Source organism: Gobius niger (genome assembly GCF_951799975.1).
Source record: "Gobius niger genome assembly, chromosome: 1".
Classification (NCBI taxonomy): Eukaryota; Metazoa; Chordata; class Actinopteri; order Gobiiformes; family Gobiidae; genus Gobius; species Gobius niger.
Window position 1 is genome coordinate 1995050 of NC_136852.1, and position 16192 is coordinate 2011241.

The following is a 16192-nucleotide window of genomic DNA, read 5'->3' on the forward strand; positions in this document are numbered from 1 at the left end:
CAGCGTGGCCTTAGCTCCGCAGCGTGGCCTTAGCTCCGCAGCGTGGCCTTAGCTCCGCAGCGTGGCCTTAGCTCCGCAGCGTGGCCTTAGCTCCGCAGCGTGCCGTTAGCTCCGCAGCGTGGCCTTAGCTCCGCAGCGTGGCCTTAGCTCCGCAGCGTGGCCTTAGCTCCGCCCCCGTCTCTCCCTCAGACTCGCGTCCTCCTCGTTTCTCCTACAGCGCAGAGCGATGGTGGAGGAGTGAGCGCTGCAGTGGCCGGTCTCTCCCAAACACAGTCCCTGGAGCTGCATTCCTCCAGCCTGAGTCAGAGCCATCACTGCCCCACACACACACAGGACTCGCACTGCAGCAGGACCACAGTACAACAACAGCATAAACAGGGGCAGATGCGGAGCGGAAACCTCTGCACGAGTTACACACGGACTGTGGATTTACTGTGTTTGTGTTTCAGACAAACAAACGCCACCGCAGCTCGGGATCTAAGGTCACAGCAAATGAATGGAGCCAGGCCCAACACTAACTGAGCGGCTCCCTGTAAGTCAGGGGCAAGTTTTCGTTGTGGAGGCCGATTTTCATCATTGCCAAAACACCCAAGGGCCGAACCTCAACATTGTCGCCTAAAGTAAAGAACTATTCTCTACAAACACCAATTTTTCCCAACGGTTCCCAAGTGGAGGACCAAAGGACAAGATCGCGAATACAAGCGGCCGAAATGAGTTTCCTTCGCAGGGTGGCTGGGCGCACCCTCCGAGATCGGGTGAGGAGCTCAGTTACCCGGGAGGAGCTCAGAGTAGAGTCGCTGCTCCTTCACGTCGAAAGGAGCAGCTGAGGTGGCTCGGGCATCTGTTTCGGATGCCTCCTGGTCGCCTCCCGCGGGAGGTGTTCCAGGCATGTCCTAGTGGGACAAGGCCTCGTGGAAGGCCCAGGACACGGTGGTGGGACTATGTCTCCGAGCTGGCCTGGTGTCGCCTCGGGGTCAGAACAGCTGGAGGAGGTGTGTGTGGATCGGGAAGTTTGGGCATCTCTGCTGAGACTGCTGCCCCCGCGACCCGGCCCCGGATAAAGCGGAAGAAAATGGATGGATGGATGGGTTCCCAAGTGGGATTGGGACCCAAATAAAACTGTAATTTGTCATGTATCGTATAAAATAGGTAATAAATGAACAAGCAGTAGATTTCCCTTTAAGAATTATGATCAAAACAACCCAATAACATTCATTTTTACAGACACATTTAGTGTTTCTATGCAGTTTCAGATGGAAAATATTGAATAAAAGTTCCCTATAGACTCGCGACCCACTGAAAATGGTTCAATGACCCACTTTTGGGTCCCAACCCACCAGTAGAGAATCATTGTTTAACATTATATATGACCAAGCGGGATGTTCTGAGAGGACACTTTTTTAAATACTGACTATTTTTCGCATTTTAACCTCTTGACTCCCGCCTGGACCGAGAGCATTTTCTCCAGTTCAGCTTTACCCAAATCCTGTAGGCCAGTGTAACGCCTCATTGGAAAGCTAAGACCTACAAAACTAAACTGATGTTTTTCCTCACATTATCAGATTTTTTTTCATGACTTTTTTTGTTGGGCAGTCGTCTCAGATTTTTTTTCCATCAGTGTTTTTGTTGGGTATTCAACTCATTTTTAACTTTTTGGTCATTTTTTTGTCCTTTTTTGTCAATTTTAAATAAATTTTTTGTCATATTTTTGTAATTCTTTTGTGACATTTTTGCCACTTTTTCATCAATTTTTCATCACTTTTTTGTCAATGTTTTCTCACTTTTTTGTCACATTTCCATCATCGTTTTCGTCTCAGTTTTGTTGCTATTTTCACAGCTTTTTTCCAGAAGCTTTTGGACTGGGGTAAAGCCAGGTTCAGGTGGAAGTTAAGGGATTAAAAATGTTAAAATGAAGTATTTTCCTCCCCCTACATGTTCCAGTAATGTCCTAATGTGACTGACCTCAGACCTGTTCACCACAACTGCCTCTAAAAGGTTTAACATCCATGCAGTAATATCTTCACTTTACTGCGCGGATGTCGAACTACTCCTGGTATTATTACGCCTTACAATATAGTCCCCCCTTTTATCCGCTTAGAAAATCCACATTGTTTAATTTTGTGTAATTATACTTTACCGTGTAACACTTCACGTAACCATATTTAAATAGGGAAAACGTGAAGAGCTCGGTCGCTTCTGTCTTCACCTGGTTTGGAGCTATAGAGGGGGAGAGGCTAAATGCTAACGCCGTCTGTGCTAACGTGACTGAGGACACGCGTGAAGACCAGGCAGGTCCACATGATCTCGTCTAAGCTCAGGTAAGAACTTAAGTATTGATGGACGGAGTAGTGCAGTAACAGTAGTAACAGTAGTAGTAGTAGTAGTAGAAGTTAAGTACTGATAATAGTCTTCACCTGAGTGGTTGGGGCAGAGCTCACAGTGGTCGATGCCCCAGGCTTTGCCGACGCCTCTGCAGCAAGTCTCTCTGCTCCTCAGGCCGGGCAGAGGCGAGCTGCACTGGAGCCAAACACACGCACAGTTAGGGGAGCAGGGAGGGCATCCGGCTTTAACGGTTACACAAGAGCAAAGGAGCGGGAGGGCATCTGGCTCACCTGTCCGTCCTGGGCCTCTCTGAAGCAGTACTTGAAGCCGGAGCTCTGGGAGTAGGTGCCGCTCCCCGTGACGGTCTGAGCCTGCACGCCCCTGGGCACCGGGGCAGGAAACCCCGCCGACCCCGAGGTGACCCCCATGGTACGAACGGACGAGCCGGGCACCTGACGGGACAGTGTTTCGCTTAAAGAAAGGCCTCTTTGCTCAGGGCTCTGCGTGTTTGGTTAAGGTTTTCACCTTCAGGACCTGGTGGACCTGGACTCCGGCCTCTGGGGGGTGCTGCACTCTCACCTTCACCATGTGTGGACTGGGAGCTGCACAAAGAAGAGGGAGACACTGTCTGCCAGATCGAACTCATAATTATCCCATGTTTATCACAGAAATCCATTATCACTGAGGGTTAGCAAACTTTACAGTAGATGTAGTCACTGACGCTGCAAACTTTATTTAACCCCTTAACTCGCACCTGAACCTGGCTTTACCCCAATCCAAAAGCTTCTGGAAAAAAGCTGTGAAAATAGCAACAAAACTGAGACGAAAACAATGATGGAAATGTGACAAAAAAAAGTGAGAAAACATTGACAAAAAAGTGACGAAAAAGTGACGAAAAAGTGGCAAAAATGTCACCAAAAAAATTGACAAAAAAAGACAAAATAATGACAAAAATGTGACAAAAATGTGATAAAAATTTGACAAAAAAAATTACAGAAATGTGACAAAAAATGACAAAAAAAGGCAAAAAAATGACAAAAATGTGATAAAAATGTGACCAAAAAATTTGATAAAAAAATTTGACAAAAAAAATTGACAAAAAAAAATTGACAAAAAAATGACAGAAATGTGACATAAAATGGCAAAAAATGTGACAAAAAAATGTGACAAAAAAATGACAAAAATGTGACAAAAAATGACAAAAATGAGTTGAATATGACATGAATGAAGATTATTGCCTTTTACCTCAGGGGGCGCTAACGATCATTTAACGGCTCAAGCTAAAGCTCAGAGCTAACGTAGGTAACAAAATCTGAAATACAACATCTTGAAAATATCGCGATAAACGACGAAGTGTCCCTGAAGCTGCAAACCCGACGCACAGACTTTCCCGTCACACTGATGAACGTTTGGCCTCACCTCCCGCGCTCCTGGTCTCCTGGCCGGGTCCCAGCGGGAGGTCGAACTCGGACCTCGTCAGCTCCTGATTGGCCGAGGGCGGGGCGCGGTCGGCGGACGAGGCGTTGGAGGACAGCGGGATTTGGCAGAACTTCCCGGTGAAGTTGGGGGGGCAGAGGCAGCGGTCCTTCTGCAGACACAGCCCGCCGTTCTTACACAGCAGCGGGCACAGGTCTGCGGGAAACAGGACCACAGGTTCACAGTCTAACAATTTTCACCTATTGTACATGTTTTGTCACCTCTACAGCAGAACATTTGACCCGATCAGAAACCTGGGGGCCTCGAGCCGTGACCTCTTCGCTCTGAGGTCACTGCGGTCGCTGCGGTTTGAGGTTTTTCAGTGAAAGTGTCAGATCAGTATCACAAACATTTCCTACTTCCTGTCTGACAGGAAGTGCCCATTGTTCCCGGGGCTCGGTCTGATCTCAGACGCCCCGAGAGACGGGCACCGAGCTGGGCACATTCCTCCAGGAACACAGTTAAAGCCATTTCAGGAATGAACATTTTTGGATGGTTGTGGTTGGATTTGCGTGTGAGCGCTGTTTTCCTGATTCCCCTGAGTCTGTGTTTCCCGTAGCCATAAAAACATGTACAACAGGCTCCAGGGTAAGGGCTCCCATCAGTTATTACGAAAAGCAGGAACTGTGTGACTAGTTTAATCCAATAGGTTTAAAAAACTAAAAAGCTGGGCTCACGTTTTTGAACAGGCTCATGTATAGGTCGTGTTTTTATCATCCAAGCGACTTCTATGCACTGAATATGAGTGAATGAATTATTTGCATCTTTGTAAAGATCCAGCCTCTGTCCTGGATCCTCAGAGCGTCTCTGTCCTGGATCCTCAGAGCGTCTCTGTCCTGGATCCTCAGAGCGCCTCTGTCCTGGATCCTCAGAGCGCCTCTGTCCTGGATCCTCAGAGCACCTCTGTCCTGGTGTGAGCAGCTGCATGGTGCAGGAGCAGCTTCAGTTCTTCACTCAAACCCCACATATTTAGCATTTCTTATCAGAGCCATAAATCAGGCTTTAGGTGAAGGAAGCGGCTCCGCCTTCGCTCTGTGTGAACTGTGTTTTCAGAAAACACATTTTCCTGTTCGTTACAGAAACATGTATCTGGGCTCAGGGCTGATCTCTGTCAATTCCTGTGATTGATGTGATTGACAAGCACATTATATATGACACAAACGGTCTGCAGTTTGTGAATAAGAGAGTCAGGCTGTGTCCGAATGTCCACACTAGTCCCTAACCCCTCATTCACTACATAGGCCCGCACTATATAGTCACTATATAGTCACTATATAGTCCCTATATAGTCACTATATAGTCACTATATAGTCCCTATATAGTCACGATATAGTCACTATATAGTCACTATATAGTCACTATATAGTCCCTATATAGTCACTATATAGTCACTATATAGGGAAAAGTGTGGACATTTGGATACAGTCTTAGTGACATCAGCCAGAAGAGCGGAGACAAACGTCATTAGTAACATTTAGAAAAGGACTAAAGACTTTCCATAGATAGAATATGAACTGTTTCATTAAAGCTAGTTTATTAGTTGTGGTTAATTGGGTTCCTGTGATTGGATCAAAGAAAAGCGTGGTGATGTTTTCATGCACTGTCCCTGAAAATGAAGAAATAACGCTGAGGGAAAACGTTTCTCCTACAGCTCCACAGGCTCTTTAGGGGAGTCAGGTCTCTCCTTGTTTTGTGGTTTTGCGGTTGGATAATGGGCCTTGTCACGAATATTAACGATCAGGGTCTGTGGACGTTCTCCTCCCCTGCTCCTTCAGCTCGTTCGTGTTCCTGATGTGGAGAGCACAGCGCTGACCCAGATGTGCCTGGGACAGATGGAGCCCATCAGCTCGTACATGTAAACAGCGACGTGAGGAGCCTCCTGGACCGAGCTGCAAACACGCTCCGTGAGCTTTAAAGGGCGAGGGGAGGACTTTAACGGGTCTGTGGAGGTGGTTTCAAACACAGCTTCATCTCCGTCTTCAGCGCCTGGAGTCACTCTGATGTCATGAGCCTTTAAACATGTGTTTGTGGCCACATCAAAGTGCCCCACAATGCCTTTCACCTGCCGGAGGAGCGTTAGCAGGTGAGGAGCAGCTGCATGGTCTTTACGTCAGACAATGGAAGGTGTTTAACAGCGGGAAAGAGACGGCTGTGACCGTTAGAAATCCATGCAAACGTGTAATCCAAGTAAACCTTCTAAAGCAGAGCTGCATGAGGTGGAAAAAAACATTGTAGAACGCGTCAACTCTAACAGTCTATATGAACCATTCCAGCCCACTAAGTCGCTAATGATCTTCTGCTCTCCACCTCCGATCCTCATCCTCCTGGACCTCACTATGGACACATCAGTCACTCCATCCTCCTCCTGTCCGCTCTGTCCGGGCTGTCCAGACTCTGAAGGCGTTGGTTCTCACAGACTCTGAAGGCGTTGGTTCTCACAGACTCTGAATTCGTTGGTTCTCACAGACTCTGAACTCGTTGGTTCTCACAGACTCTGAATTCGTTGGTTCTCACAGACTCTGAAGGCGTTGGTACTCACAGACTCTGAATTCGTTGGTTCTCACAGACTCTGAACTCGTTGGTTCTCACAGACTCTGAAGGCGTTGGTACTCACAGACTCTGAAGGCGTTGGTACTCACAGACTCTGAAGGCGTTGGTTCTCACAGACTCTGAAGGCGTTGGTTCTCACAGACTCTGAAGGTGTTCGTTCTCACAGACTCTGTAGGCGTTGGTTCTCACAGACTCTGAAGGCGTTGGTACTCACAGACTCTGAAGGCGTTCGTTCTCACAGACTCTGTAGGCGTTGGTTCTCACAGACTCTGAAGGCGTTGGTTCTCACAGACTCTGAAGGCGTTGGTACTCACAGACTCTGAAGGCGTTGGTACTCACACACTCTGAATTCGTTGGTACTCACAGACTCTGAGGGCGTTCGTACTCACAGACCCTGAAGGCGTTGGTACTCACAGACTCTGAAGGCGTTGGTTCTCACAGACTCTGAAGGCGTTGGTTCTCACAGACTCTGAAGGCGTTGGTTCTCACAGACTCTGAAGGCGTTGGTTCTCACAGACTCTGAAGGCGTTGGTTCTCACAGACTCTGAAGGCGTTGGTACTCACAGACTCTGAAGGCGTTGGTTCTCACAGACTCTGAAGGCGTTGGTTCTCACAGACTCTGAAGGCGTTGGTTCTCACAGACTCTGAAGGCGTTGGTTCTCACAGACTCTGAAGGCGTTGGTTCTCACAGACTCTGAAGGCGTTGGTACTCACAGACTCTGAAGGCGTTGGTTCTCACAGACTCTGAAGGCGTTGGTTCTCACAGACTCTGAAGGCGTTGGTTCTCACAGACTCTGAAGGCGTTGGTTCTCACAGACTCTGAATTCGTTGGTTCTCACAGACTCTGAATTCGTTGGTTCTCACAGACTCTGAAGGCGTTGGTTCTCACAGACTCTGAATTCGTTGGTTCTCACAGACTCTGAAGGCGTTGGTTCTCACAGACTCTGAATTCGTTGGTTCTCACAGACTCTGAATTCGTTGGTTCTCACAGACTCTGAAGGCGTTGGTTCTCACAGACTCTGAAGGCGTTGGTTCTCACAGACTCTGAAGGCGTTGGTTCTCACAGACTCTGAAGGCGTTGGTTCTCACAGACTTTGAAGGCGTTGATACTCACAGACTCTGAAGGCGTTGGTACTCACAGACTCTGAAGGCGTTGGTTCTCACAGACTCTGAAGGCGTTGGTTCTCACAGACTCTGAAGGCGTTGGTTCTCACAGACTTTGAAGGCGTTGATACTCACAGACTCTGAAGGCGTTGATACTCACAGACTCTGAAGGCGTTGGTTCTCACAGACTCTGAAGGCGTTGGTTCTCACAGACTCTGAAGGTGTTGGTTCTCACAGACTCTGAAGGCGTTGGTTCTCACAGACTCTGAAGGCGTTGGTTCTCACAGACTCTAAAGGCGTTGGTTCTCACAGACTCTGAAGGCGTTGGTTCTCACAGACTCTGAACTCGTTGGTTCTCACAGACTCTGAACTCGTTGGTTCTCACAGACTCTGAAGGCGTTGGTTCTCACAGACTCTGAAGGCGTTGGTACTTACAGACCCTGAAGGCGTTCATTCTCACAGACCCTGAATTCGTTGGTACTCACAGACTCTGAAGGCGTTCGTTCTCACAGACCCTGAAGGCGTTGGTTCTCACAGACCCTGAATTCGTTCATTCTCACAGACTCTGAAGGCGTTGGTTCTCACAGACTCTGAATTCGTTGGTACTCACAGACTCTGAAGGCGTTGGTACTGACAGACTCTGAAGGCGTTGGTTCTCACAGACTCTGAAGGCGTTGGTACTCACAGACTCTGAAGGCGTTGGTTCTCACAGACTCTGAAGGCGTTGGTTCTCACAGACTCTGAATTCGTTGGTTCTCACAGACTCTGAAGGCGTTGGTTCTCACAGACCCTGAATTCGTTGGTTCTCACAGACTCTGAAGGCGTTCATTCTCACAGACTCTGAAGGCGTTGGTACTCACAGACTCTGAAGGCGTTCGTTCTCACAGACTCTGAATGCGTTGGTTCTCACAGACTCTGAATTCGTTGGTACTCACAGACTCTGAAGGCGTTGGTTCTCACAGACTCTGAATTCGCTGGTACTCACAGACTCTGAAGGCGGTCATTCTCACAGACCCTGAAGGCGTTGGTTCTCACAGACTCTGAAGGCGGTCATTCTCACAGACCCTGAAGGCGTTGGTTCTCACAGACCCTGAATTCGCTGGTACTCACAGACTCTGAAGGCGGTCATTCTCACAGACCCTGAAGGCGTTGGTTCTCACAGACTCTGAATTCGTTGGTTCTCACAGACTCTGAAGGCGTTGGTTCTCACAGACCCTGAATTCGTTGGTTCTCACAGACTCTGAAGGCGTTCATTCTCACAGACTCTGAAGGCGTTGGTACTCACAGACTCTGAAGGCGTTCGTTCTCACAGACTCTGAATGCGTTGGTTCTCACAGACTCTGAATTCGTTGGTACTCACAGACTCTGAAGGCGTTGGTTCTCACAGACTCTGAATTCGCTGGTACTCACAGACTCTGAAGGCGGTCATTCTCACAGACCCTGAAGGCGTTGGTTCTCACAGACCCTGAATTCGCTGGTACTCACAGACTCTGAAGGCGGTCATTCTCACAGACCCTGAAGGCGTTGGTACTCACAGACTCTGAAGGCGTTGGTTCTCACAGACCCTGAATTCGCTGGTACTCACAGACTCTGAAGGCGGTCATTCTCACAGACCCTGAAGGCGTTGGTACTCACAGACCCTGAGGGGCGTTCATTCTCACAGACCCTGAAGGCGTTGGTACTCACAGACCCTGAATTCGTTGGTACTCACAGACTCTGAATTTGTTGGTACTCACAGACCCTGAGGGGCGTTCATTCTCACAGACCCTGAAGGCGTTGGTACTCACAGACTCTGAAGGCGTTCCCCTGCTCCGCGCCTCGGCCCCCGTCACTGCTGTACACCGTGGTGACCTCCCCTCGGTCGCACAGGTTCACGCATCGCCCCTGAACGCAGCGCACTTTGCAGACGGTGGGAGTGAACTGCACCTGGATCCTGTCGCCATGTCCCGCGTCCTGCCTCTGCCCGCGGCCTTGGAAAACACACAGCGCACACAGCAGCGCGAGTGAGAGCTGCATCTTTCACTGTGGCTGCGTCCGAACAGCGGATTCAGGAGAGAGGGAGGAGAGAGGGAGGAGAGGGGGGAGAGAGGAGAGGGGAGAGGGCAGGCGGAGGATAATTGAAAGCAGTTTTGTGGCTCGGGTCCAATCTAAATGTTTGGCAGGACGCCTGGGTCCGGAGCGAACTGAGCGTGTGCAGAACCGCGGTGATGCAACAGGTTCCTCTGGACTTCACTTTAAACAATACGACACTAGAGCAGAGAGAGGGAATCTGCAGAAGGAGCAGGGAAAACATGTGCATTTTCCTTTTGGACATTTCTTATGAAAACACCACACGATGGACACATGACACTGGCTCTAACACACTTCTGTGCGCCCACAGACGGCCTGCTATAGGTCCGACCCCTGTATAGGACTGAAGGACATTAATCCTGAAATAGGATTGTGTTTTAGTCAAACAATAGGTTGTGATGATGTGAGTTGGAGCCGTACACTTGTAAAAATGCCTCTGAGCCGCTCGAGGTGGTAATTTCAACATGTAAACTCTGCAGGGGCGGATCTCGAAAAAAAATCACAGGGCAAGCAGGGTCAGGGATCATTTCTGGAGTGGCAACACATTTTACACTGTTGAATGTTTTTAGCGGGGGTACACACGTTTTACTTGATAACGTGGCAATTTTTTCCATTTAGATGCAAGTTGAGCCTCACAAAATGATACACAAATAGTTGCATTGTCCATAATATAAGCAGGAGGTGTCGAACTCAGGTCAAATGGAAACTTGGGAGTCAGAGGCACCTGACTCCTTATTTAGCTATAACGTTTTTATTCTTTGTCCTGGTTATGCCTCTTTATTCCGGTGTTTCTTGCTGGTTATGCCTCGTTATTCGTTATTCCGGTGTTTCTTGCTGGTTATGCCTCGTTATTCCGGTGTTTCTTGACGGTTATGCCTCTTTATTCTGGTGTTTCTTGCTGGTTATGCCTCTTTATTCTGGTGTTTCTTGCTGGTTATGCCTCTTTATTCCGGTATTTCTTGCTGGTTATGCCTCTTTATTCGTTATTCTGGTGTTTCTTGCTGGTTATGCCTCGTTATTCCGGAGTTTCTTGCTGGTTATGCCTCTTTATTCTGGTGTTTCTTGCTGGTTATGTTTCTTTATTCGTTATTCTGGTGTTTCTTGCTGGTTATGTTTCTTTATTCGTTATTCTGGTGTTTTTTGCTGGTTATGCCTCTTTATTCTGGTGTTTCTTGCTGGTTATGCCTCTTTATTCCGGTGTTTCTTGCTGGTCACACCTCGTCATCCCGGCGTGCTCTCTGCCCCGCGGCGTCCGCCCTGTGAGCCCCGCCCCCCTGTCAGGCTGAGTGATGGATGATGTTTGTCCTGACTGTGACTGAGGTATTGTGTTTGTGAATGAGCTCATGGCGTTGGCTCCGGTGGAGAACCTGACGCACTGACGGCGAGTTCACAAAGCAGCCTCAGACTAAAGCCTTTAAAAACACACACCGGAGCGGACGAGGCGGCGGCGCTTACAGACATCCTCACAAGCAGCTCCTTTAACGCCATTCGCTCTGAACAAAACCTCAACATTGTGCAGTGTCATCGCGGTGGAGTTTGCATGTGTAGGTTTACCCCAGTTTCCCCTACCTAAAACATGTACAACAGGCCCTGTATTAATGACGTGTGAGTGAAATAGTTTTTAACCTCTTAACTCCCACCTGAACGGATCCCATTTTCTCCAGTTTGGCTTTACCCTAATCAAAAAGCTTCTTGGGGAAAAAAGCATCAAAACAGCCACAAAAAATGAGAAGAAAACAAGGATGTAAACGCAACAAAAAATTGACAAAAAAAAAAAAAATGTGACAAAAACTTAACAAAAAAAAATGACAAAAATTCAACAAAAAAAATAACAAAAAATCAACAAAAATGTGACAAAAACTCAAAAAAAAAAAAAAAAAAATCAACAAAAATGTGACAAAAATTCAACAAAAATGTGACAAAAACTTAACAAAAAATGACAAAAATTCAACAAAAAAATTACAAAAAATCAACAAAAATGTGACAAAAACTCAACTAAAAATGACCAAAAATCAACAAAAATGTGACAAAAATTCAGCAAAAATGGGACAAAAACTTAACAAAAATGACAGAAATTCAATTAAAAAGTGACAAAAACTCAACAAAAAAATGACAAAAATTCAACCAAAAAGTGACAAAAAATCAACAAAAATGTGACAAAAACTCAACTAAAAAATTACAAAAATTCAACAAAAATGTGACAAAAACTCAACTAAAAATGACCAAAAATCAACAAAAATGTGACAAAAATTCAGCAAAAATGTGACAAAAACTTAACAAAAATTACAAAAATTCAATTAAAAAGTGACAAAAACTCAACAAAAAATGACAAAAATTCAACCAAAAAGTGACAAAAAATCAACAAAAATGTGACAAAAACTCAACTAAAAAATTACAAAAATTCAACAAAAATGTGACAAAAAATCAACAAAAATGTGACAAAAACTCAACTAAAAATGACAAAAATTCAACAAAAATGTGACAAAAATTCAACCAAAAAGTGACAAAAATTCAACAAAAATGTGACAAAAATTCAAAAAAAATGACAAAAATTCAACCAAAAAAATACAAAAACTCTAAGCTCTAAACTAAAAAAAAAAACATAAAAAAGGTGACACAACACAGCAAAAACGCGAGGAAAAAGATCAGTTTTGTGGGTCTTAGCTTTCAAATGAGGTGCTACACAGACCGATATAACGGCCAAAGAGGACAGAATGCATTTGGTTAAGGCGAGTGGTCAGAGGTTAATGAAAGAAATGAACTTTATTGTTCTGTTTTCTGGTTCTATATGACAAATGTTTGAGTATAGGTTCTGAAACACTCGCTCCATTGGCTTTGACTGCGGTACCTGGAGTGATGCGGACGGTGTACTGCCCCCCGTGGGTGTGGATGACCCTCTCTCTGACCCGGACGGGGGTCGTAGTCGTAGCCGCGGTGACGGGGCGGAGCTGCTCGCGCTGCTTCTCCATGTGTCTCATGAGGAGGGCGGCCATCTTGTCCCCTCGGCCTCCCGCGGCCTTCTTCAGGAGCAGCGACTGCACCTCGCGCACGCTGGACACACGGGTGAGTGCACACGTTAACACACACGTCAACACACACGGAAACACACACGGTAACACACACGGTAACACACACGCTCAGAACAACATGGCCCTGGCTGAAGTTGAAAGAGAGATTTACAATTGAATTTGACCAGAAACATAATTACAACTAATCTGCCAAATGTGCTTTACAAGAGCGACATTTTAGTTCTTTATTACGGATCCCCATGAGTTTAGCTGCACTGGTCGGCTCCTGCACCTCCTCCTTCCTGCAGGTGTGTGTGGGAGGGGAGAAGGGGGGGGTCTGTGTATTTTTATCTAGAGTATATTTACTTTATTGTTCCAGGCCGAAGTCGCACAAGTGTCTTTGCAGCAGAAGACGCTCTGCCATGTTTCAACAGTAACTGACATGAGGAAGCTGCTGACCCCTGACCTCACTGCAGGACTGTTGCTTTAAGTCTCAGGGGGAGGCTGGAGTAAACCCTCTAACCGCTGTGCCATGAGCGTTTGTTGGTGTGAATTCCAGAGCCGTGACAGAACCTCACTGTGGGGTCTGTTGTTCCACAGATAACGTGGGATTCAGAGCAGTCTGTCGTTTATCTGCAGATTTACAGAGACTCGCAGACGCCGGGGCTCATCTGGACTCACTCACACCACAGCGCCCCCCGGAGGACACAGAGCGGACACATACACGGGTTAACGTGCCGTCTGCCGCCCCCTGCTGTCCTGACGGTGTCCTGCACCAGCACTGGCTTCTGTTGCTGGGTTACAGGTGACATCACAGCATTCTAAAGGCTTATACTGTTATATAGAGCAGGGGGAGGCAACGTCAGGCCCGGGGGCCAAATCCAGCCCTCCAGCACAGAACCTCTGGCCCTCAAGGTGATTTTGAGAAATAACTTCACACAAATCAGAGGTACTTTTACCGTTGTAGAGTTTAACCTCTTAACCCCTGCCTTAACCGAGCACATTTTCTCCAGTTTTCCTTTACCCAAATCAACTGGAGCTCACAGCCTAGAGGAGTAACACATTCATTTGAAAGCTAAGACCGTCAAAACTGATCTAAGATTTTTCCTCAGGTTGCCGCTGCGTTGTCTTCACTTTTTTGTTGCATTTGTCGCTAGTTTTTGTCGATCTTTTGAAGAAGAAGCTTTTAAGATTTGGGAAAGATCAAACTGGAGAAAATGTGTTCGCTTAAGGGGTTAAGTACTGGAAAAATATGAAAAATACTATCAATTACTTAAAAGATTCCAAACAGAACACCAAATGAGGTCATATATTATGCACAGCACTGGCATTTGTGAGCTTTACTTTTGGCTAAAATTGCCAGGTTCGGCCCTTGGTCTTTTTACAATGAAGAAAATCGGCCCCCGACCGAGCAAACTTGCCGACCCCTGGCCTATACTGTTATATAGAGGAAAAATTATTTTGTTTTTGAGGAAATGTTTGGTCTTGTACAGAGAGATCATGGACCCAGTGTCATACATTTTCTTCTCATGGATTTGGGACCAATCACAGAACAAGGAGGGACGGCAACACGATGACGAGCTATTCGACATATACGGAAGCTTGTAGTTTGTTTATGGATTTTGAACATGACGCTATATTTCGTTTACAGCAGGTGCGTCATACGTGATCTGACACGATGATACGATCGTAAACCTCTCCCACCAGAACATGAACTCGTGTCCTCAGACTAAATATCACTTTGGTGACTCTGGTAAAGATAATCCTTTCCAGTTGTGACGTGGAAATTACGAGTGCATGTAAGCAGTGTTGCAACAGAAAAGTAATGTGATTACAGATTCCTTTAAAAAGTAACTACTGATTACTTGATTTTAAAAGTAACTAAGTTAGTTACAAGTTACTTTTTCAGTTACATGAATCAGATGCCGACTTAAAATGCAAATGAACCGGTTTTGCCAAAACTCTAGTTACTGAAGTGCATTTTAACATCAACATCTGCCACAGATGTTTCACCTCTATAGGTACAGACGCATCTCCGGAATCGCCCATATATGGTCATGTTTGAAAACAGTTAAGGGGGAAAACAATTTGGAAAAAAATCTAAAATTTCTTTAATTATTCAAAAAATACTTTAACAAACACTGAATTATGAATATAGTTTCTACTAAATAAAGATACAAAGACATGGGGAGGAGCAAAGTGGTTCAACAGCCCATAAATACATAAATGCTAACTTGATGCTTCATGTTAGCATCGGGCTAATGCGAACGGTTAGCTAGCGCTTGCTACAACTGCTGTTTTTTCACTTCTGCTGAACAATCTGCTGTGAGAAAATATCCATATGGGCCTGATTTACACTGGACTTTATTTATGTGATAAATAAGTTCAGATTCCACCAGAAAATGGCTAAAAAGTGTTAAAAATTGTGTTTCCCAATAGATTCTATTTTCCCCCTCGGCGAAGCCACGCCCCCTTCCATGACGAGATGCCGTCTGTATCTATTGAAGAAATGCAGTTTTTGTAAGAAATCTCCAAGACGAAAATTGACAAATGTTTTTCCTCATCAGTGTTTGATCGTGATCAGATTCACAAACCTGTGATATTATTTTTATGTCTGTAAGTCTTTTCTATTGGGCAACATCACAGTCATGTTTTCCCATATTGTCTCCACTTTTTGACGTTTTTCTGAGAAAATAATTGGACATTAGTTCATATGTGCCGACAGAGGAGACCATGAACTGTGTGACAGTTATTGTTCCATGTGGATTCCTCCAGTAATGACTGAGACATGAGCCGAAAAACAAAGACATAAAAATATGCATTTTGTCAGTTACCACCGTTACCATTACTGTCAGTTGCTCCAACTCAATGTTAAAAAACTATTGACCTTATTCCGCCCCGCCCACTTTTGCCACTTTTTGCGTTGTCTCGGCGCCTCGTTGTCCAGACACTTCCGGTCGAGCGCGAAGCCCGTTCATTTTAACGGAGAACGAGGGAAAATATTCTCCGATCAAATCTGATGTTTAGTCGATTGATTTGTGTAAAATGTCCGATGTTCATTTGCACCGACATGTCGACACTGCAGCGTTTCTCTGTCGGCCTGAAAACGGCTTTGTTTTTGTGTAGTGACTGATTTTATGTGGACTTCTCCAGCCCCATGTTAACACATAGGAGAAAAGGGGCGGGCACAATTCATGGCGGCGCCCACGCGAGGCTCCGGAATAAGGTGGATAGGCTGTTTACAATGTTATGATGTCACGTGAACGCTGCCTTTTGTTTATGTTCATGTCGTGAATCGTCTTCAGGCTGAAAATGTGACTTGTCGCAGACGTTGCGTCACATCTGTCAAGTTTTGGATTTGAAAACACGTCTCACCAGCTCAGTCAAAATCACGAACTGTAAAACTCAAATTACAGAAGTTTCTCGGTCAGAACAGGAGACTTGACCGTCACGCGTGAGGTCAGTCCACGAGACGCAGAAATAAAGAAAATGCCAGAATAGTCACTTTACTCTGATAAGTGCTGGTTACTGGAAAGAGCCGTCAGATTCGAGTCCCGTCCCGACTGGAGGACGATGGGAAAGGACGACAGAAGGACAAACAGCGGAGCGTCTTCCCACACTCTCCACCTGCCCTCTGACCCCTGACCCCTGACCCCCGCCCT

The 16192-nt window shown here is 46.2% G+C and overlaps 1 protein-coding gene across 1 annotated transcript in view; it reads right to left on the reverse strand.

The window, feature by feature from the left end:
- ltbp4 (latent transforming growth factor beta binding protein 4) overlaps window positions 1-16192 on the reverse strand; it is a 42092-nt gene that overhangs the window by 25339 nt on the left and 561 nt on the right. Inside the window, 5 exon segments of the mRNA XM_079578080.1 lie at window positions 2415-2517; window positions 2613-2834; window positions 2836-2924; window positions 3742-3954; window positions 12371-12573. Coding sequence (XP_079434206.1) covers window positions 2415-2517; window positions 2613-2834; window positions 2836-2924; window positions 3742-3954; window positions 12371-12573 — 830 coding nt within the window.